The sequence below is a fragment of the Dipteris shenzhenensis genome, chromosome 13 (assembly GCF_047967505.1).
Source record: "Dipteris shenzhenensis isolate YYH24624 ecotype China chromosome 13, Dip_SZ_1.0, whole genome shotgun sequence".
Classification (NCBI taxonomy): Eukaryota; Viridiplantae; Streptophyta; class Polypodiopsida; order Gleicheniales; family Dipteridaceae; genus Dipteris; species Dipteris shenzhenensis.
This window is the reverse complement of record NC_141608.1, coordinates 14,780,835-14,803,955: the sequence shown is the minus strand read 5'-3', so window position 1 is coordinate 14,803,955 and position 23,121 is coordinate 14,780,835. Positions and strand designations below refer to the sequence as shown.

The window sequence follows — 23,121 nt, the reverse complement described above, 5'->3', positions numbered from 1 at the left end:
CCTCTCCAATGACAATGTACCTCACACTATGGTAGCTTGGAAGAGGAGGAGGAATAGCACAAGATATGCCATCAAAGGGGGGAGTTTCCCCACATCTTCAAAGTAGATTTTTTTTTGTGTGTGTGGTCAATAAGGGTTCTCTGCCTTGGGATGTCCCCTCAAATGATTGTTAGTCTTATGTCCTACCTTGCTGGATCTAAGGGTATTCCCATGCATAGCCATTGTTTATCTCCCAATTGTAAACCAAGAGTCCTAGGAGTGAGTCACAGGTTGGGGCCGTGTGTGTTGCCACATGATGGTGGGCAAGCCATGGAGCATCCCATGTACTACTGCTGAGGGATGACGTCATTAATTAGTGGGGGGGAATGAAGGACAAATTGATTTAATGGGATCATACCAAGGGCCGTAAGGTCTATGGTTGAGTGTGTGTAGGTGTGTCTGAGTTAGGTGTGACTAATGATGTGTCAATCCTCAGTAGGTGTGATTGAGTGAATATAGGAGTGTGGTGTGTGATTGAGAGAGAATTGTGGATCTAGAGATGCTCTCTTGAGCTCACATATGATGTCACTCTTAGATGTAACTTGTACCTATATATTGGGCATATCTCTCTTTTCATCATCTTGTCTCCATGCTACTCCAATAGCACCTACCGGACAAATAAGCGCTTTCATCTTCACCTTCTACAATAATATCTTTCTCGTATCGTTTGGCGAGTTCTACATGAGAAGAGCATCACTTTAAAGACCAAAAGCAGGAATTTATTAGAGAAACTAGAAGATGAAGTAGAAGTATGAAAGCAATGCCAGATCACAGCAAACTTTTCGCAAAGGTCTTGCTTTCTGTCTCCATCGCTTCTGGGAAATCATCTTTGCTTTCTATCTCCATCGCTTTCGGGAAATCATCTTTGCAGGCCATTGCTACACAATACGCACTGAGAAGGGGATTCCAAAACAAAGCACTCCAAGCACTCTTATAGAAATCCTTGCATGCGCTCCAACTAATGAGCTTCTGATCAAGTATCTCCTCCATGAATGGAGATATCCTCTGTAGGCCACAAAACTACAATATGCAATGAAACGTGAAGGAAATTCTCACACAATGGCGCTATAGAAAGAGGAGTTAATACGACTCCTTAAACCAATTTTAAACCCTTTTGCAAGCCCGAATCGCAAATTGCCACATGGATATCCACAACAAAAATACACATTAAAATCTTTTCACTTTGGAGCAGGACCAATCACACCTATACCAGTGTTCATAAAAAACCAGCAAACTATATACAATTTATAAGGTGTAGGGTTTATGTGACACCCTTAGGTTGTTTACACACCAAATAACACCCAAGGTTGGGCGGCCATTTGGAGTTAACAAACACATGAGGTGTCCAAAAACTATTGGGAGGACACTTTTTTGCAAAACTTTCACTAGAAGGCAGTGCTAACAAGCGGCACAAGTGCGTAGCGAACTGCCCCTTGACTACCTATAAGTGCGTGTTCCGATTTCAAAGGGCTCCAAAAAAAAGTGCTATGCTAGAGCCGAGCTCCTCACGGGGGCAGTGCTAACAAACACATCTATAAGGTGTAGGGTTTATGTGAAACACTTGAGTATCAAACAAATCTATAAGGTGTAGGGTTTATGTGACACACTTAAGTATATAACACAGGAGCTTCAGACTTGTGGCTAGCTCCTGAGAAAGTGCAGGTTCTTGCAAGATGGGACACTCTCGATCGCAAAAGAATAAGCCTCACAAAACGCGCTTTGCATCCAAATCCTCGCGCAACGTTCACAAAACAGGCACAGGTATTCCTGTATTCTTCCTCAACTTTACAATAGGAGATCATAGATGTATTATTGCTCTTGAAAGTTTTGTTGGAATTTCATCACTCCTTGTTCCACAGTATCAAGTGGCGCGAGCAGGGGTCATCACGTCGTTGGGACACAAAATGCTCGTGTTGCAAGGCTGCACCGCAACAAAATTGTGAGACTCATATCAGCATCTTGTTCATAGAGACTAATTTCAACACGTCATGTCGCAAAAGCAGGATCAAAGTAGTTAATCTTGATAAGACACAACAATATGGATAAGACATCCTCATTGCTTTAAATTTCTGATGTTTCAGCCAATTACAATGTAAGAAACACCCTGGTTCTTAAGCTTGAATATTAAGCTAAAAATAAAAGCTGTCCATGACAGACGAATCTTCTGTTCCCTCTTGTAGGTCCGCGATCAGAAAAGAATGGCACTATTGGCTGAGAAACGTGGGGTTGCTGAATTAACCCGTCCACCACTTATACTTGTGCGTATTTGTGCGCTTTATTTGTCCGAATTCGGGGAGTATTATTTCCTGTCTCTAAATACACAAGAGGTTCTGGAATCTTTCGAAACTCAGAGCTTATGCTTGTAGTGATGAGAACATAAACGTAGTTTTGCTTACAAAAACCCCTCCCCCTTTTATTCTCTCATAATTTTGTTTAAAGTCACTTAAAAACTCCCTTCTTACCTTTGTTCTTTCGCTTGTTTTATCAAAAATCACTTCTTACCTTTGTTCTTTCGCTTGTTCTGAGATTGGATGTATTCTCGTCTCATGAAGATATATATACAATATACAGTCTATCATGTAGGACGGCAATAAACCTGCGTTATGTTTATCACTTCGAGAAAACTGCCGAAAAACTGTGCGTATGTGAGTAGATCTATGTGGTGTAACCATTGGTAGATGTGTGTCTAAATTTGAGTTTGAGTAAATCCATGTGGTTTAATGATCGGCCAGTTTTTCGTGTGTATGTAGCTACCTTACTCAGTGCTCCAATGTTTTGATAGGCGCTTGTTCCACTTTCGTCGAAGGCAAACCTAAAACGAGTGAAGAGTCTACTTTTGGAACAAATCAATGCATCAGTAAATATGGACGGCAATACTATGGAGACTGATGACTTTTCCATGCAAGAGGGTATAGAGAGCAATTTGTTGACGTATCTAAGCCCAAGTCACAAATCAAGGTTCACGGTAAGGATTTTTTGATTGCATATACACCTGATATGTTTTGCAATCAGTCGATATCTTTACTTTGATTTTGGGTGCTAGTGAAGGTCATTGAAGCACCTCAGGAAGATCTTCAAGGATGCTTGGCCATTGCAAAGGTAAGGACAACGTCTTATATCATGCTCATGATTCTAGCATTATGTTGATTTCTTTTGATGATCATACTTGGTCTTGTCCTCGACATCCTAAAAGAAAGCATTCAACGAAATAGTATGCATGAGATCATCCAAGCCACAAAGTAAGAATAGGAAATAAAGAGATATGTTATAATGGCTAAACTGATAGATTGTTTGATTGCATGATATGTGAATCAAAAACCTAACAATCTCTCATAGAAAAGCCTTTCTTTATTGTTCTTGTGAGGAGCATAATTGAAGATGCATGGGATTAGGTGTGTACATAAGAAGTTACTCAATGTTTTCTCCAGATTGTATCTTGCTCTCAGCAAGTCAATCAAGACAACACAAGAAGTGAAAGCCTAAAGACTAGACCCATATTTATGTTTTACATCGTGTGTCTCTATATTTATTTGCAATGCTTTTATGCACATAGAAAAATTTTTGAACTACAAAAATATGTTTTTTGAAAAAAGTAGCAGAGTGTTAGTAGCCAAGTTACCGTCGGAATATGCGTTAACAGAATGACAATTGGCATAGATGTTGGCATTTGCGCCGGTATATGCCATGATCACCAGTGCTTATTTTGACAGTAAGACATTGAGGATGAAATTATTAATGTAAATACTATATATCTTTGGAAGAGTAGAAAATATCCAATATACAAATTTAGATTTATGTTGTAACAATTGATGTATATACCTTTGTACGATTGAGAAAACAAAAGAGTAAAAAAGGAAACATTTTTTAAAAACAAAAGGAAGACATACTTAGCAAGCAAGGCAACACTTGTGTCGTCATCACTTCTTGAATAATTTATCATAGACATATCTTTTGTTCCTTTGCCAATCAACTTGTATTTGCATAGTCAGATTTCCTTTTTTTATTTCATCATGATTTTATGAAAGTATTGAACCCAAACTCGGTGTGGATGTTCTCATCATTTTTATCTTTTATTGGTATTTTTATGGGAGGCATCAAAACCACTTTCTATAAATTTTTAAGAGTGAAGTCTTGTATTCCAAAGTAGTCTATCCCTAGTTGTATCCTTAAGTCTCTGATATTGTCAGTAGCTAAAATTTGATCCTAAAAATGGTTACGATGATGCTGTACTATCCGTGGATCCTTGAGGAGATGATGAATCGTTTTCTAAGACTTCTTCTCAACCAATAGATGGACCAGTGGGAAACATTGGCATCTTTGTATCCACGCCTCTATCTTCAAAGACCATTTACTTCTGGCAGCAACTTGGATCACATTCCACCATCTTGGATCAGATTGATATAGATGAAATATCACGTAGGTTCAACATGAAAATAGATAATAAACATTCGAGAAATGCGTCAAAGTGTCAGCTTATTTCATTTTTACATACCTGTTCACATTGTTTAAAAAGAACAAGAGTATCACTTTCAGTTGACTTGAGTTTGCTAGAGTCTATGGCCTCTATCTGTGAAAATATGTTGTAATCGGATGTTACAAAGGGAGTTCATTCTCTATAATTGTTCTTATTGCTCAAAGCTCCTTATTCAATCCAGAAATTAAATCAAGTCCCTCGTCCTTTATTCTTTGAAAAGTCGAGCTTCTTTTTAGAAGCTAGTGCCTCTTTTTTTGCTGGGTTGGAGCTACCAGCTTGGGTATCTACATGTCTTGGAATAGTATCCCTTTTAGAAGTTGGTACTTCTCAGCATGAGTTTTGAAATACCTTCAAAACCATGTTTGCTAGAATTATGGTTGTTTGGGAAGGTGCTATACTGGATCGCTCGACTTAAAAAAATTTATAACTCTACACAAACAACTCCAATCGGCTCCAAATCACTTGCAAAGAACAGTTAACTTTCAGAACAAAATTTATGGAGGTTTGAGCAGGAGGCTGCGTGACAGATTCGTGTGGGAGACAATCGGAGGGTTGATGCTTAATTTCTTAGGTTGAGAGGCGCTTAATTAATCGTACGTTGAGAGGCAGCTGAGAGAGCCAGCAAGCCTGGAGAGAGAGAGAGAGAGAGAGAGAGAGAGAGAGAGAGAGAGAGGGAGAGATTAACGTCCACAAGAGACCTCGCGGGTCTATGGGACAAAAGAGCACACACCAAAAACATCAACATCAGTTAGAGACTGAGAGTCTTTGGGGGAGTATATCATCACAGCCCCAGTTTATTTAGATGCATAAGTAGCTACTAATTTTATCTTAGGAAAAAATGGCTTGAGCAACATCAGTTTAAGATTGAGAGTCTTTGGGTTTAGATTTGAAATCATGGATCAAGGCTTGTCCATCCCTTTATACTGCCGATTTTCCATCTTTGCGTGCATCCTTCACTTTAGTAAGCTCAACATTCCTTTGTTTGGGCTGATTCGGGGTAAGCTCCTCAGATAACCATACCCGTGTGCCTTTCAATTTGTTTGTCTGTTGGAGAATCTTGACTCTACCTGCCCTCTCTGTGAACTCAACTTGTATTTGTGTTCCCTTCTGAGAGATCCAACTGATGTCGGTTTCATCCCATTCTATCTGTGGTATCTCCTTCTGTTTTTTGCTATGGCTTCCTGCTCTTTTACCTCCGTATATAGTCTGCTTTGTTGATTTTGTTGTTGGCTAGAATAGCCATCTCTTTCTTGGCTGAGCTTACCTGAGTGGTGATCATCTCTTCAACCGTGGAGACAAGTATTGGCGCTACTAGAGATGTGTTGTATTTTTCCATAACCTCTGCAATAATTTCTTGATTGCCTTTGCTCTCCATCTCCTTCACCTTTCTTCCAAGAGCTGCAACCATAAGCCAGAGAGAGAGAGAGAGAGAGAGAGAGAGAGAGAGAGAGAGAGAGACGGGGAGGTAGCCGGCAGAGGGAGACGAAGTGAGAAGAAGCCAAGAGGGGAGACATGCCCCTCCCCCTCTTATACTTGCTCAGGTCATTCTGCAGAAATTTCCAGAATTCTGCACTTGCGGAACCCTCCAGAATTCGCCACTTTTGCTTACCTTACTTTGCCACCTTAGCTTACGTTAATTTTTCTGTCACCCCTCATCTAATGAATACTCCCAATAAAAGTCATCGGGGCACCTACTGGAGGTATGTCTTGTTAAATCATTTGACCATCCCAAATAATCACTCATAGGAGTTAGTACTTTTTCCTTCTCATGCCTGTTGTTTTTAAATATTGGAAATGAAAGTAACAGCAGTGACACAAAGGTGGCTCCTTTAATTGTAGATATCAAGTTTAGGGTCAATTGAACATTGTTTAACTGTTGCTGTTTTGCTTTGTTGTAGGTGGCAGATGTTATCGCATTTGTAACAAGTGCAGCAATTTCTGAAAAAGACCAATTGGTGCACAAAAATGGAAAGTTGTGCTTGTCTATGCTAAGAGCACAAGGCCTGCCCACAACAATTGGTTTGATGCTGGTAACATATCTTTCAATTCGTCCTTAGCAACTTCTGCAGCCTGACTGCATATAAAATGTTGAGTTCCTGTGCTACTATTTGTAAAGTAGCCTTTACCTGGATCGAGTAACCCTGATGCTACAAATTAAATAGGATCTTGTGGAGCTCCCTGCCAAGAGACGGTCAGATGCTAAGAAAGAATGCACTTCAGCATTGGGTGCAGAGCTGCCAGAAGGTTCGAAGATATTTTCTGCAGATATGCCTGAAGAATTTCAGCAGGTAAATGCAGATTTGTAATCCAATTGTTGCTTCATGCAGAGGGAAAAAAAGGGTATTGAATTGAGTTCATTGTTCAGCTGAATTTTGCTAGCTGGTGAAGAAAGAGGGTAGTGAGGTTTTGTATTCACTTTATGATGGTCACAACTTCACTTGTGTGGTGGCCACTTAAGCATGTTTGATAAGAGATCATGTCTATTAATGTGAAGCAGATATTGCGACACTTGACTAATCATAGACCGTCAAATCCTCATTGGAGAAATCAACGACCTTTTGTGATGGCAGAACAGGTATTCTAGGACTCTATGTAGAGTTTTTTGAACAGTTTATCAAGTAAAGAATTCAAACATCTCTCAGCTTCCCAAATTTGGAATTTCAGCTTGATTTTGTACCGGATGTTGAAATGTCAGAGCGAGGTACTCTCTTGTTGTCTGGTTATGTCCGCGGGCGAGGTCTTTCTGTAAATCAACTGGTAACATGGCTTCGTTTTGATTGCTCAAGCATGCATAGAGATTTTTATAAATTTGTGTCTAGTAATAAGGATGTTTGTCTCCATCTTGTAGCAACCTCAATATGACTCAATATGGGGAGTGGTAAAACTGTTATCAATTGTATCAGAAATTCTTAGTTCTTTGTCTCCCATGCTCCACCAGCATGAATCTGAATAGATCGGATGTGGGCTTTTGAACGAGTCTAGGTACATTTGACTGGTCTGGGAGATTTTCAGCTAAGACAAGTTGACGTACTCAAAGATCCGTTTCCCTTTCGACGAGATCAAAAGGTGGCCAAGGCAGATCAGATGCAGATAGAAAATAATGCCACAGAGAAAGTGAGAGCTTGGATCTTCATATTTTCGAAAGAATAATAAGGTTCTTATTAATTGGTTATTTGCAGACTGCAGTCTACATAATTTTACCTATAACGATTTTTTTTTGGTGCAGGCGGTTATTTTTCAACCAGATCCAACTTTGCAGGAACTTCTGATTGTTGAAAATACGCCAGATACACTTGCTGGGGAACAGGTAAAACTTTGTGCGTAGATGCTTGATCAGTCATTTTCTATCAGAAAAGAGAGGTCAATGACCTGTCCTCTTTAAATGCGCTTAGACTTGGCCAACTGAGGAGGAGCTGGCAAAGGCAAAGGAGGAGAACCGTCAAAAGAGGAAAAATAGACTTATGCCTAAGGGCACATCAGAATACCAGGTAGGCCTTCTTTCTTATCAGAGCAAATATGGACTTTACACTCCTATTGAAGTGTCTTCTCTTTGGTGGCTACTTTTTGTTGTCAATGCTTTTTTGTTTTTGTGCATTCAAAATTGATTACCATATGTGCAGGCCGCATGGATTGTGGATGAAAATAGTGATAATGAATCTGAAGATGAACCCATGGAAGGAGTGGATATAAAAAGGGAAGTAGATGAGGAAGATGGGGTTATCTTTGAGGAGAGAAATCATGATGGAGAAGGCTTTCTAATGGGAGATGTATCGGTAGCAGACGACGACGAGGATATTCATAGTGACATGATGGTACGAATCTGATGGTTTGGTCTGTATGGGCATTAAGGTGCTGTATACTCTTTGTCAAGATGGTTGTTCGTTCACCTGTTTCATGTGAATCGGTCATTTTTCCTTTATGTTATGCTTTGATATCCAAGCCTGTTTGTGCCATCGAGATGTGTTGTTCCTTTACTAAAGTATCCATAATACAATAGTTTCTTTTAGCTTGTACATATTGGGTCAATGACAGTATTCAGCCTGTGCTTTAAAAAATTGCTTTTAAAGGATGACAGTATTCAGGCTGTTCTTAAAAAAGTGTAAGCCCATTTTTAAATATAATTTAAAATGATTTTTTTAAACATTGCAATAGATACACCACATAGACATGCACATAGATATACTCTATGTATGTCTAAACGGTCTTTGTTAATACTCCTCAACTAGGTGTTAGAAATGAATAGGGAATGAATCACTCTATCCTCCACCCAAGATCTCTCTAACTCTTACACACTCAGCTTAGATAGATGACCACAGATGCAACAGAAACATACTCAGAAAATAACAGCAAGTATAGATGGAGAGAGAGAGAGTATATTCATCCACCGCAACTAGGTGTTAGAAATGAATAGGGAATGAATCACTCTATCCTCCACCCAAGATCTCTCTAACTCTTACACACTCAGCTTAGATAGATGACCGCAGATGCAACAGAAACATACTCAGAAAATAACAGCAAGTATAGATGGAGAGAGAGAGAGTATATTCATCCACCGGATGGTGGGCAGAAAATGGCTCCAAGGGAGCAGTACAAATCACAGCAGGGTGCTGGAGAAAACTGATGAACTCTCTCTCACAAACTGCCCCAGATCTGAGTGCTGAACACTGCCTTGGAAGGCTTTCTGTAATGCACTGGATACTGGGCTGAATGGAGAAGTGGGCCTTTTATAGGCTCTGCCCAGGCCCCTTCAGATGACCGACCAGCAGGGTCGGTACCCTGTCTGGTGGCCGACTATATGGGGCCCATAAAACAACCAGGGTTGGCCCTGGTCGGTGGCCCTGGTTGGGCTGACTTGGCCAGCCACAGGCCCCTATATAAGGGTGCCCTGGGCGGCCAGGTCCGCGCTGCTGCTGGTGCCTCCATGTGAGGCCTAAAGCCCCCCTTTATACCTGCTGTTGCAGGCTGCGACCCAGCCCGTGTGCTGGTCGCATATATTCTCCCTCCGATGCTGGCCTGAGTCTCTCTCCCCAGCCCTCCTGCCTCTCACTGCCCCTTGTCCCCTCAAATCGGGGGCTCACAGGTGGGCATAGTGAGATTCGAACACCCCCCCTCAATGTCACAACTGTGGGCCAACCCCCATTCGTCTGATGAGGTGCTCCATCTGTTCTCGAGGGAGTGCCTTCGTGAAGAGGTCGGACAAGTTGTCGGCGGTCGGGCAGTACATGAGCTCGATCACATCGTCGATGATGAGCTCTCGAACAAAGTGGTAATGAACTTCGATGTGCTTGGTCCGCGCATGGTACACTGGATTCATGGCAATGGCTATGCAACTCTGATTGTCGCACATCAGCAGTGTTGCGTCCTCTTGACACACGTCCATGTCCTCCAGAATCCACCTCAACCACAATGTCACAAGCTGCTGTACATGCGGCTCTGTACTTTGCCTCTGTAGATGAAAGGGCCACTGTGGGTTGTTTCTTACTCAGCCAAGAGATGGCACCAGATGCAAGTAAGAAGCAGTATCCTGTTGTTGATCTTCTGGTGTCAGCATCACCCGCCCAATCACTGTCACAGAACGTGCCTAGCTCGATGCCTTTGGTGTAGGTGATCCCATAGGTGCAAGTGCCTTTTAGATACCTCAGCACCCGTAAACAAATATTAGGTCGGGTATTGGTGAGGTAAAGCAAGCTTCCTACCAATCGTCGGTACAAAGGAGTATCGACCGGCTGAGATGTGTCGTGAACACGTAGCTTGAGTCCGACCTCCATGGAGTTACTGCTGTCCTGTAATCTTCCATCTGGAATCTCTTCAGAAGTTCTTTGCAATATTTCTCCTGTGAAATGAAGATCCTGTCTTTGGCTTGCTTTACTTCTATCCCAAGGAAGTAGTGTAATAACCCAAGGTCAGTCATCTCAAACTCAGTCATGAGTAGCTCCTTGACCTGGGAAATCTTCTTGACATGGTCACCTGTCAAGATAAGATCATCAACATAGAGGATGAGTACCAATCGCAACCCCTTCTCAATGAACAAGTAGAGGTTTGCCTTAAAAGGACTCCGACTTAGCCCTATCTTATGAAAGAATACATCTATCCTTTGGTGCCAAGCTCTGGGGGCCTGTTTCAGCGCATATAATGCCTTCTTCAACCTGCAGACCTTTAATGGGGACCCTGGAGCCTGGTGGCTGCTCGACGTACACCTGGGTTCCATTAAGGAATGCGGACTTCACGTCCATTTGAAAAATAGGCCAATGGAATTAGGCAGCAAGGGCAATCACTGTCTGGATAGTAACCATGCGAGCTGTGGGAGAAAAAGTTTCATCAAAATCCATGCCTTCAGTCTGAGCAAAACCTTTGACCACTAACCTTGCTTTGTACTTATCCAAGCTGCCGTCCGATTTGAATTTAAGTTTGTATACCCACTTAGTGCCGATGACTTTCCGTCGCGGGGGCCTGGCCACTAAGTCCCATGTATTGTTCTTCAGGATAGCATCCATCTCTGCTTGCATGGCAGCCTGCCATTCTGGATTGTCCTTCGCCTTCTCGAAGGACCTTGGCTCTTCAAGCTGAGCCACCAACGCAAAGTTCACGGATGGGGTCTGCTTAAGACGTTGGGACCGACGCAATTCGGAACTGCTACTGTCAGGTATATCGGTGACCCGAGAGTCTTCCAATGTTCTTAGGTACCATTGGGGCAACCTCTTTTGCTTCTCAGTGGGAGGAGGAGCTGGAACTGCTTCTGGAACATCCTGCTCTTCCTCAGTACCTTGTGGAACATCAGCTTCCGATTTCGCCACCTCTTGGATGGTCAACTTGAACAATCTCCTCCTCCTCAATCTGAGGCTCCTCTTGCGGTTCATGTTCCTTTTCCTCGAAGATGACATCTCGGCTGATAAGGATTTTGCTTCTTTACTGGGTCGAAGAGTCGATAGGCCTCGGATTCTTCGCTATACCCAACAAAGTTACATTTTCTGCTCCGAGAATCAAGCTTGGTCCTTTCTTCCTTGTGCACATGCACCCATGCGTTAGAACAAAAAATGCGAAGATGAGTGATAGAGGGCTTCTTACCATAAAATGCCTCATATGGAGTCTTGTCCTTGACGGCCTTCATCGTGGTCCTGTTGAGGATGTGTACTGCTGTATTTACAGCTTCACTCCAATAGGCTTTAGAAAGGTTCCTCCCTCGTAACATAGCAAGCCGTGTCTCCGTGGTGGTTTTGTGCTTCCTCTCGGCTACCCCGTTTTGCTGAGATGTATGTGCTGTGGTGAGTTGTCGCTTGATCCCATGCTTGCGACAAAATGTGTTGAACTCATTGGAAGTGAATTCTCCCCCCTTGTCTGTACGGAACATCTTGACATTCTCTCCTGTCTCCTTTTCAACTCTGGCCTTCCAGTCCTTCATTTCTCGAAAGCGTGTGACTTTCTAGCCAAGCAATACACCCAGGTCATTCTACTGAAATCATCCATAAAGAGAAGTGAGTACCTAGAGCCTGCCCACGATGCTGTAGACATTGGGCCACAAATGTCGGCATGAACTAACTCAAGTGGTTTGCTGGCCCGAAACGAGGCCTCTTGTGGGAACTTGTCCTTGTGTTGCTTGCCTTCTAGACAAGCCCGACAACCACCATCCTTCCCTGTAATGGGTGGAAGTCCATCCACCATCTTCGACTTTGACATTTCAGCCAAGGTTCCATAGTTGACGTGACCGAAGCGCTCATGCCAAAGTTTGGGCTTTCTGTTGTCTTCATGAACCAACATTGCACTGAGGCGGTATAGTCCGTTTTCTTCGACTCCTTGGGCCACCATTTGTCCATTTGCTTTGGATGTCACGGTGACCTTGCAGTCCTCAAAGAGAACTGACATGTTGTTCTTGTCCATCTGACTTATAGACAGTAAGTTCTTGCAAAGATTGGGTACATAAAGTACTCCAGAGATATCCTTCTCCTCTCCCGAGGTCGTAATGAAAGGAATGCTACCAATGCCCTTCACAGGACATGTTCGGCTATCCCCGAGAGAAACTTTGGATTCCGGGTGTGTACTTTCCATGGTTTTGAACCAAGTCTTTCTGTTAGACATGTGCTTGGAAGCTCCGCTGTCAACATACCAACCCTCCTTGCCTTCACTAACTGCATACGTTGAACAATGTTCACTGATTAAAAACAAGTGTCCTGTTGTCACATTGGCAGAATCATTCTTAGGCCTTCTTCGATCCTGGCTTCTCTCTTCCGCTTCTGATCCGCCTTCTTCTTTCGGCATTCTTCGGCGGAGTGGCCAAGCTTTTCACAGTAAAAGCACTTCATTTTCTTCTTACGGTCAGCATCCTGACTTCTTGAACTCCTTTGACTTTCCTTTTTCAGGCTTATCTTTGGCCACTAATGCCTTCTCGTCAGTTTGCGTGAAGAGTTTCTCTCGAGCCTCGTCTTGAAGCAGGAGTGGGCCAAGCTCTTGAAAGGTGATTGGCTTAGTCCGTTGACCCGTAGTGACCGTAGTCACACAACTTTTGAAACTCCGTGGCAACTTGTAGAGTGTGAGCAACGCCAACTGGCTCAAGTCCACCTTCTGACCAACCGCTGCGAGCTGGTCCTGCACGACTTTCACCTTTGTCAGATGGTCATGCACACTATCACCCTCGTTCATATCAAGATTATAAAGTTGATGCTGAAGAGTAATGATACGGGCTATATTGTCAGTTTCATACAGCTCCTTCAGTGTGGCCTACGCCTCTGAAGACGCCCCTACCAATTGGATATGAGGGATCACAGCATCTGCTGTCGTGCCGATTAGCATTGTCAAGGCTTGAGCATCCCTCTCCTCCCATGCACTGAGTTCATCTGCATTTGCTTCAATCTCTTTTGTCCACAATGTCCTCCGGCTTCTTCTCGGTCCCAATCACTATCTTCCACAGCTTCCATGCCACCAGATGGCTTCGGATCTTGACTTTCCAGATTCACCAAAATTGGGAATGAATGAAGAAGGAAGATGACTGGAGAAGGAGGCAGGACGAGGAGTGGGTGTAACATCCTATTCATAGCACGCAAGTCTTCTCGCACTCCTCTTGAGTCTTTGGAACCAACCAAGTGTGCCCAAATAGTAGCCCCTAGATTCTTGAAGATATGCATGGGATCCAAGAGATGATTGATTTGTAACTGACCCCAATAAGGAAGCTCGTGAAAGATAGATAGCCTCTTCATACCACGAGGAGGTTCCTCTCCATTCACCCTCCATGCCTGAATCCAGTCACTTGCCTTCAAATATGGTGGTGGTGGATCAAGCTGACCTCCACGTGCGAAATGGTCCAGCGGAAGGTATCGAGCATGACCTTCATAAACATTTTTCCTCATATGTTTGGAGTATTGTGCAAGCGATTTCAAACCTGGTTCACAAATAGGACAAGCATGGTACCCACTTGTAACAAGTCCTGCACGCGTGCATGAATGTGTTAGTATAAGACATGCGTGTGAAAGAGAGTCATAAAAGCATAATCCTATATTATACATGTAAAGACACAACCACGTACCTGCGCACTGTCCATATCTTGGGTAGTCATGCATGGTCCACATCAAGATACCCCTGACCAAAATATGCTGGTCGCCTATATTCTCCCTCCGATGCCGGCCTGAGTCTCTCTCCCCAGCCCTCCTACCTCTCACTGCCCCTTGTCCCCTCAAATCGGGGGCTCACAGGTGGGCACAGTGAGATTGTAACACTAGGTGTTGCATATGCTTCTAGAGCATGCAATTATACATTTTTGAAAAGAGAGAGTTGATGAATGGTTTGTTACTACAATTCATCAATCATCAATGTGTGTATCAACTGTTGGGGTAAAGGCACATTGCCAACCCTTCATTAAAAGATAGGACACGCGTGAAGGCGAGGGCTGCGCGGCGTTTTTTCGCAGGCTGCAGGGCGGCGGCGCATTGCGCAGCCAGAGCGCGAGCCGTTCGGGCGTGGGCACGGGTGGCGCAGCTGCTTCGAGGCAGCCGTACAGACTGTCCGTACAGTCGTACGGACTGCCGTACAACTGTACGGACGCCTCACCTGCAGGTACAGTAAAGTACAGCAGGACTTGTTTGTTTTTTGTTGCAAAGACTCGACTTTTTTGGGGGGAAGCGTGCCTGCTACAGGGACAGAGAGTACACAGGTACTCTGCAGGGATAGAAGTACAGCAGGTACTGAAAAGTACAGCAGACACACTTTTTTTTTGTTGGAAGAGGAATAGTGCTGAAGCACTCTGTTTTGTGCATGTACGCGCAGTACATGAAGCATTCCTGATGCATTCCTGAAGCATTTCAGCTGTATACTGTGCATTTGTTGAGGTACAGCAGGTACTCTCGTGTCACTCACGCTTGAGGTGACTTGTGCCACAGTGGTGGTGTTTGCGCAGTTACTTGTCATTCAGGAAGGTCAGATGCTTGTTTTGCAGAAGCTTCTATGCATTTATTGAGTGCAATTCTCAGTTTTGGGTGACCATTTCAAAGGGCTTTTGCCTGGATGTGTTTGCAGTATATGCCTTGAGGCAGTGTGTAGCCAGGGAGCACACATTTGCTTTGTTTCCGCAGTGCATTTGGTGACATTTGTTGCAGGTCACATTCTTTGTACGCACTTTGAAAATCTCAGTTGAGCCACGCTTGGTCAGGGCGCATCGAGTTTACTCGGTCCCTAACTGCCCATCGTTGACAGTGCTCAAAAGATTTTCTTCTTGGTGTTTGTACTTTGTGATTTGTGTTGTTACTGAGTACACAGGGGCAGTCTATGCATTGCACATTGTCAGGTACAAGTGTCAGAGAGATTTCATATTGCATGCTACCTCAGTGTTGAGGTGTTCTCCACTTGATTCAGGTGTCAGATCAAGGGGCTTTTGCCCAGACTTTGTTTGATAGCACTTGGGTTACCGATAGAGATCTTCAGATGCATTTTCTCCCCTTGGTCTAAGGGTGATTGCTTGGGATTTATCCCATTTACTGTTGCAGGTTTTGTGACAGGCTGAAGGGTCATTTACTGTTTTTGGGGTGTTTGTCAAGTGGTTTCTGCAATTTAACTCAGTGCAATACCTCATCTGAGGTGGGAAAAGTGATCAGTACAGTCAGTACAGCAGTGTTTACAGCAGTGTTGGTGGTTTTGTCAGATGATTATGCACTGTTAAGCACTTGTTGAGCAGCAGCAGCAGTCTGAAATTACTGTTTTTATGCCTCTTTGAGCTCAGAACAGTTTGTCAGAAGGTACAGTATTTGCAGGGTCATTTACTGTTTTGCTGCAGATTTTACTGACAGTAAAAACAGCACCATTGAAAGTGCTTCTGGCTCTTGAATAGAGCAGGTTTTTTCTGAGAAATCAGAATTTTTATTCAGTCTTTTTACTTCCAGGGAGTCAGGTACTTTCCTCATCTGATATGGCATCAGGGGGAGGTGATCCTTCAATTCTGAACATAAAGAAACTGGAAGGAGCACACAACTATGCATTATGGGCAGAACAGTGCTTGAATGTACTTCTGTTAAAGAAGATTGCTAAGCCCATAAGGGTGAAGGGTGTCAAGCCATCTGATATGGCAGCTGATGACTGGGAAGAGCTTGATTTGTCCGTGAGGGCTGCTATCATGCTCACTATTTCAGACACTCTTGTGTTCAATGTACAGGCTGAAAAGACCTCTTATGGTCTATGGCAAAGACTAGAAGAATTGTATGCCCAAAAGAGCTCAGCCAGTAAGGTTTATTGGCTGAAGAAGCTGGTCGATCTTCGCATGAAGGAAGGTACAGCTATGACCTCACACTTGAGTGAGTTCAATGCTATCTTTACACAGCTGATTGCACAGGGGTTGAACCTTGATGAGGAGTTCAAGGCTACTTTCTTGCTGTGTACCCTCCCCGAGAGTTGGGACACTTTCAAGACCACCCTGTCAAACTCGAATGCCACTCTTATTTATGCTGATGTAGAGAGCTCTCTCCTTATGGAGGAGATGAGCAGGAAGAATAATGCGGGCAGCAAGTCTTCAAATGCTTTGCAGGTACAGGACAGAGGCAGGACTCAGCAGAAGGGGAGATCTGCTAGTAAGTCCAAATCCCGCAGTCAGTCCCGTGGCAAAAAGGACATTGAATGCTTTTATTGTGGCAAGAAGGGACATGTGAAGTCGAAGTGCTTCAAGTTCATACGGGATCAGAAAGCCAAGAAGGCTGAAACAAAGGATGCAGGAAATGCAAGCAAAGGCAAAGGCAGATGACTTGGATGCAGTGAATGTTGCAGCAGAGGACAGTGACAGTGACATACATGATGTTTTATGCTCTTCTGCTGTAATAGCACATGCTTTGGTTATTGATGGCCATGACATGCACACCTGGCTCTTGGATTCAGGTGCCTCTTTTCATGTTACTCCTCATAGGGAGTGGTTTACTTCCTACACAGGTACTCATGGAGTTGTTCATCTTGGGAACAACTATGCATGTCAGATTGCAGGGATTGGCAGTATACAGATAGTATTTCCTGATGGACAGTCATTTATGCTTGATGGTGTTTGCCATGTGCCGCAAATCAAGAAAAATCTGATTAGCACTGGCTTATTGGATGACAGTGGTTACCACACCACATTTGGGGATTCCAAATGGGTGATTACTGATGGCCAGACTGTAGTGGCTGAGGGTTTTAAGAGTGATACCTTGTACCCTCTTTATGTTTCCAGTGTGGGTAATCATGTTGTTGCCATAACCGAGCTGCCAAAGGTCTCATTGTGGCATAGCCGGTTGGGACACATGTCTGTTAAAGGAATGCAAGAACTGTCACGTTTGGGTTATCTGCCGCCTCTCTCTTTTTCAGATTTGCCTACTTGTGATCATTGTATATTTGGCAAGCACTCTGTCACTCCTCATAAGAGGAGAACTCCCCAGAATAGAGCACCACTTGATCTAGTGCACACTGATTTGTGTGAAATGCCACAGTTATCACTAGGGGGTGCAAAATATTTTATTACTTTCATTGATGATGCCACACGTAAGGTGTGGGTCTATTTCTTGAAGCATAAGGGAGATGCCTTAGATGCTTTCAAGAAGTTTGTCGCTCAGGTTGAGAATCGGACAGGTCGTAGGCTGAAATGCCTCAGATCCGATAATGGGGGTGAGTATGTGTCACATGCTTTTGTGCAGTTTTGCCAAGCTAAGGGCATCAAACAGGAACTCACAGCCCCTCATAATGCATCTCAAAATGGTGCAAGTGAGCGGATGAATCGAACTATACAGGAGAAGGTTCGATGTATGTTGTCTTATGCTGCATTACCCCATGGCTTTTGGGCAGAAGCCGTGCAAACAGCAGTTCACATTATTAACACGTCACCAAACAAGGCTTTGGAGTTGAAAGTGCCAGAGGAGGTGTGGTCTGGCAAGCCACCCTCATATAAGCACTTACGTGTATTTGGCTGCGAGTGCTTTGCTCATGTACGCAAAGAACTACGCACCAAACTGGATCCAAAGTCTATCAGATGCATCTTTATGGGTTATGGTGACGAAGGTGAAATGGGGTACAGGTTATGGGATCCCGTTAAACGGAAGATTATACGCAGCAATGATGTCATCTTTAAAGAAGATAGTGTACACAAGGAACCCGTGCAACCTGTGGAATACTGTTCAAGAGGGTATACAGGCTGAAAATCAGCCAGATAATTTTGCCAATGATGCACCACTGGATGTGCCAACAGATGGGGCTGTAGTACAGCCAGATATGGTGGTACAGCCACCCGTCATGCATGAAGAACAGGCTGGACAGCAGCCTAATCCGGAACATTTTGTTAGGAGGAGCACCCGTGCACAACGGCCTCCTGCCAGGTTTGTTCCAGGAGCCAATAATGTGGCTGATTTTATCATGCTGACAGATTGTGGTGAGCCTTCCAGCTTCAAGGAAGCTATGGGAAGAACAGAGAAAAAGAAGTGGGAGAAAGCCATGCAGTCAGAAATGGACTCCCTACTTCAGAATGATACATGGGACTTGGTGCAGTTACCTGCAGGCAGAAAGGTTTTGCCATGCAAGTGGGTTTACAAAGTCAAAGTGGATTCAAATGCTTTACCTCGGTATAAGGCCAGATTGGTTGCCAAGGGATTTAAGCAGGAAAAGGGCATTGACTTTGATGAGATCTTTTCCCCTGTAGTCAAGATGACTACTTTGAGAGCAGTGTTAGCTCTTGTTGCTCATGACGACATGGATTTATGTCAGATGGATGTGAAGACAGCCTTTCTTCACGGAGATCTTCATGATGAGATCTATATGAGTCAGCCAGAGGGATATGCTGTTAAAGGGAAAGAGCAGCTTGTGTGTAAGCTCAAGAGGAGCTTGTATGGACTCAAGCAGGCGCCAAGGGAATGGTACAAGAAGTTTGATGCCTTCATGCAGTCCCAAGGGTATCATCGGTGTGAGACCGATCATTGCTTGTACACCAAACGGGCAAAGGATGGCAGTTTGATGCTACTCATTCTATATGTGGATGACATGCTTATTGCCAGTAAATCTCAGCATGAGATTAGTGCTTTGAAGAAACAACTGCATAAGTCTTTTGACATGAAAGACTTGGGTGATGCAAATCATATTCTTGGCATGCGGATTACTCGTGACAGGTCCAAGGGACTTTTGTTTCTTTCACAGAAAGAGTACATTGACAAAGTACTGCAGAGGTTTAAAATGGAGGGCGGGAAGTCTATTAGTACCCCGTTGCCTCCACATTTAAAACTCAGCAGTAAGGACAGCCCCAGATCAGATGATGATAAGGCTGAAATGGCCAAGGTTCCGTATGCATCTGCAGTTGGATCTTTGATGTATGCCATGGTTGCCACTCGTCCGGATATTGCTTTTGCGGTGGGAGTCATCAGCAGGTATATGGCAAATCCAGGCAAGCGGCATTGGGAAGCAGTGAAAGGTGTCTTGAGGTATCTCAAAGGTACCAAAGACTTGTGCATATGCTATGGTAGGCAGGATGCATTGGTGCATGGTTTTACAGATTCAGACTATGCAGGGAATGCGGATAACCGGAAGTCTACTACCGGTTATATTTTCACATTTGCAGGAGGTGCTATATCATGGGTGTCTCGGTTGCAGAAATGCGTTGCACTGTCAACCACAGAAGCTGAATATGTTGCAGCCACTGAGGCTTGCAAGGAAGCAATATGGCTTACTCGGCTGGTGGGAGATTTGGGCATTACAGGAGATATGCCAGTTTTGCATTGTGATAGTCAGAGTGCTATCATGTTGGCAAAGAATCCGGTCTTTCATCAGAGGACCAAGCACATAGAAGTGAAATATCATTTCATCAGGGAGGTACTGGAAGACAAGCGACTTGAGCTTGTGAAAGTGCATACTGATGATAATCCTGCAGATTTGCTCACTAAGAGCTTGCCTACAGAGCGGTTTGCACATTGCCGCCACATCATGGGATTAGGATGAGACCATTCTTACTTTATGGTCTTGTATACAGTAACTGTATATTGCTGTAATTTTTATTCTTTTCTCCCCTTTAGGCACATTGGCCTTTAGGTGGGAGGTTGTTGGGGTAAAGGCACATTGCCAACCCTTCATTAAAAGATAGGACACCTATGACTGTCTTAAGACAGTCATAGGGTAAACCTAATCCTAATAAAACATAAGTGAGTTTGTGGTGTGGCTCATTATTCTTCACACCCGCACTAGAGTGTCACTCTCTCTCACTCTCACTCTCTTGCTCTCTTCCACTACACTCCTCCCTCTCATCAACTTATGACATGTGTGGCTTACTTACCTTTAAGATTTGATATATTCTAGCTAACAAAAGTAAGCTTAAGTACTTTGCCTTCTTCTTAGTTAGCCTTTTAATTCTTGCCTCTAGTGTTTTTTAAAGGGGCAATTATTTGATTCAAACTTTTATGCCTAATGGATGGTCTTTTTACGAGTATTATTTGAAATCTTTCATATATGTGGTAGTAGGATGAAGATGAGTTGACAACAGAAGGAAGATTAGCAGAGCTGCAACGGTTAAAAGCAGCCCATATTGCTGATGAAGGTCACCTCTCTCTTTATATCTCAAACCTCACTTTCCTTGGCTTTATAATTTCATATAAGATTTATGAGCATGTACCTAGGCTTTTAAGAAATAAAAGGAACTTTAAGGTCTGGTGCATGAGCAAGCATTGAATGACTGCTATGCAAAAGAATGAGTTAATAATTTCCTGTAAGATCAAATTCATAGGGCATGCACAACTATTCTCATCCCTGCTATAGAATGTAGCTTAATATGTTTTGGAATATTTTTGCCCCAGAAAATAGAACTGTCTATTAGAAGCTTTGAATATTTTGAAATCATGAGATGCTAAGGAGAGAAAACTGGTTGTCTTGTACCCCAACTCTTAGAGTCCCAGCTCAATGCCTAGGGCACCTAACCATGATCCATGAAGATGTAGAATATGCTTGCAGACCATGCCTTGTAGAAATGCTCTCGCCTTTCGGCAATCTTTAGAGTAGTCTCTAAAGATTCGGGGACACTACCATTGTCTCTACCTAGAGGGAAGTGGCTTCGGTCCTTTGTCACGACTGGTCCATTTCCATGACCAGGTTTGTATCAGGCTTTATCTGATGGAGATGCGGCGACACAGGGAGATGCTTCTACGACAGATCAGAGAGTAGCAGGGGATGGTCAGACCACTACAGGACATAGAGGGTGATTGGGCACATCGACACGTCATAGACTTCTATACATTTGAGTCAACCCCCGGACATAGGGGAGTGGAGGAGGAGGAGCTAGCTGACATGAGAGCACTCTGGATGAGCAGTCGGCACAGTACCATCGAGAGAGGGGTGCAGAGGCCACGTGTGCGATAGAGAGCCCCCAGGATACACTCTATTGAGGTCCGACCTATCACAACTTTCTTAGGAGAGACCGATAGAGATGAGGGGTCACCCTAGACGTAGCCCAAAGAGTCTAGAGAGCGAGGAGACCGCGTCCCCCACTGCAGCGCGAGACAGCTCGACGGACGAGATACGAGACATCTTCGCAGCCCATCGCTGTACCAGGCTTCGGTTTGGTCCCAGCACCTGCATAGATTGATTGATTGATATGGCCCACTTTGCAGTTGTTATTGTAGTTGACTTTTTTTCTCTATGATTATGATGCTAACAACACTACTGAGGTTTGTATGAGTTTGCTTTTCTGTGTACTTTGTCCTATAGGCTCGTGAGGCCTCCCGTGGACGTTAAAATATATTTCTTTCTTTCTTTCTTTCTATGACCTACTCCTGGATAGATCGCATGTCCTGGATAGATCACATGGTGTAAATGATATCATACTAGATATTGACAAGTGTTGCCGTTCCACCATTACAAGGTTGGATCATGCAACCTAGATATTCTAAGTTGTGGTGGTGGCAATCGTCTCCCAAACGCTGTCCTTCAACAAGAGTTCTCGGTGTCAACAAGACGGAGGTAAGGTCTCGTGAATATCTTGGCTTGCTCTGTGTCTATTAGATTTAGACTTAGATGCTCGTTGGGGAGAGACTAAAATGAAAACGTTTAGACTTCACAAGCAGTTGTAGCTTGAATGAAGAGATTTTGGACTACCTTTTGAATCTTGATTAGCCTTCTCCTTTAGTGCCAGCCTTCGTCATGGCTGAGTCTGCCCTTCACCTCCGGAGTGCCAACAGAAACTTAGTACGAAGACTTTGTGTAAATGGATGCTCAAGTATGTGTGGGTGTGTGGATTTGTATGTGTGAGAGCATATTTTTATACTATGGTCTACACCCACTGTTGGGTGCTGATGACGTCAATGGGGATGTCATAGTAGCTAGTCCCTGCTATGCATGATGGAGTTTATGGTTTTCAACCTTGTGAGTGACTATCATGAGATTGAAACTGCACTATGTTGTGTTTTTAGAGGATGAGTTTGGGAATGTTCCTGGATTCATCTAGGTATAGGCTGATGAGGTCATCTCGGCATGCCTCCCCTCTGGCAGCTGAACAGCAGAAAAGAGATGACCATACCAGCTGCATCAAGCACATCATCATCCACATGGCAGATAGCTTTGGACCAAAGAAAATAGGAGAAGCGAGGTTCTTGTAAGGCCAAAGGAGGTGTGAAAACCTTTGACCAATGAAGACTCTCAGCAAGCAAAGAATTACCAGCCACAGTGTCCGTGCCATTCCATTTAAGGTGACAGAGTATGTGCTTCCAATCAGCAATTAAACGAGAAACATAGCAGCATCCCTATATTTTACCTTCAATGTGACCTAGCAGCAAGTCCCATTGAGTGGCAAGCGCAAAATCAAATGTCGCATCATAAAAATCCAAGGCCGATCACCCTGCATGGACTGTAGCATCATTTTTCCCTTATGAGCTAGAATATGCATGTGAATATTAATAATATTCAGTCCTCCATGCATTTTAGGTGTGCAAACATGATCCACAGAAAGTGACCGCCAGAATAACTCTATGATAGTAGACATAAAACAGGCAATGTTTTGCTTAGCAAGCAAAGGCAAATAGAACTAGATGTAGGCAACCTAGGACATGTAAAGGCCACATTGCCCGTTTCCAGTATTCCAGCTTCTTTTTAAGCCTGTCAAGCACCCATTCGCTGACGGCGAGTGACCATCCACCCCAAAGGATAACCAAGAGGTT

At 43.7% G+C, this 23,121-nt stretch overlaps 1 protein-coding gene across 3 annotated transcripts in view; it reads left to right on the top strand.

Annotated features, from left to right (window-relative positions):
- The first annotated feature begins 1,425 nt into the window (after positions 1-1,425).
- The window catches only part of LOC147895071 (pre-rRNA-processing TSR1-like protein), a 45,323-nt gene continuing 23,627 nt past the window's right edge, over positions 1,426-23,121 (top strand). For 2 of the 3 annotated variants that reach the window (XM_087383563.1, XM_087383562.1), the window contains exons 1-14: positions 1,452-1,800; positions 1,899-1,978; positions 2,220-2,297; positions 2,822-3,004; positions 3,088-3,138; positions 6,412-6,543; positions 6,676-6,801; positions 7,011-7,088; positions 7,178-7,270; positions 7,496-7,627; positions 7,740-7,820; positions 7,906-8,001; positions 8,134-8,325; positions 20,438-20,513. In XM_087383563.1, the coding sequence (XP_087239689.1) occupies positions 1,713-1,800; positions 1,899-1,978; positions 2,220-2,297; positions 2,822-3,004; positions 3,088-3,138; positions 6,412-6,543; positions 6,676-6,801; positions 7,011-7,088; positions 7,178-7,270; positions 7,496-7,627; positions 7,740-7,820; positions 7,906-8,001; positions 8,134-8,325; positions 20,438-20,513 (1,486 nt within the window). In that variant the 5' untranslated portion in view covers positions 1,452-1,712. Of the gene's footprint in view, positions 1,801-1,898; positions 1,979-2,219; positions 2,298-2,821; positions 3,005-3,087; positions 3,139-6,411; positions 6,544-6,675; positions 6,802-7,010; positions 7,089-7,177; positions 7,271-7,495; positions 7,628-7,739; positions 7,821-7,905; positions 8,002-8,133; positions 8,326-20,437; positions 20,514-23,121 lie in introns of all 3 variants that reach the window. The other variant, XM_087383561.1, reaches the window with a different exon arrangement.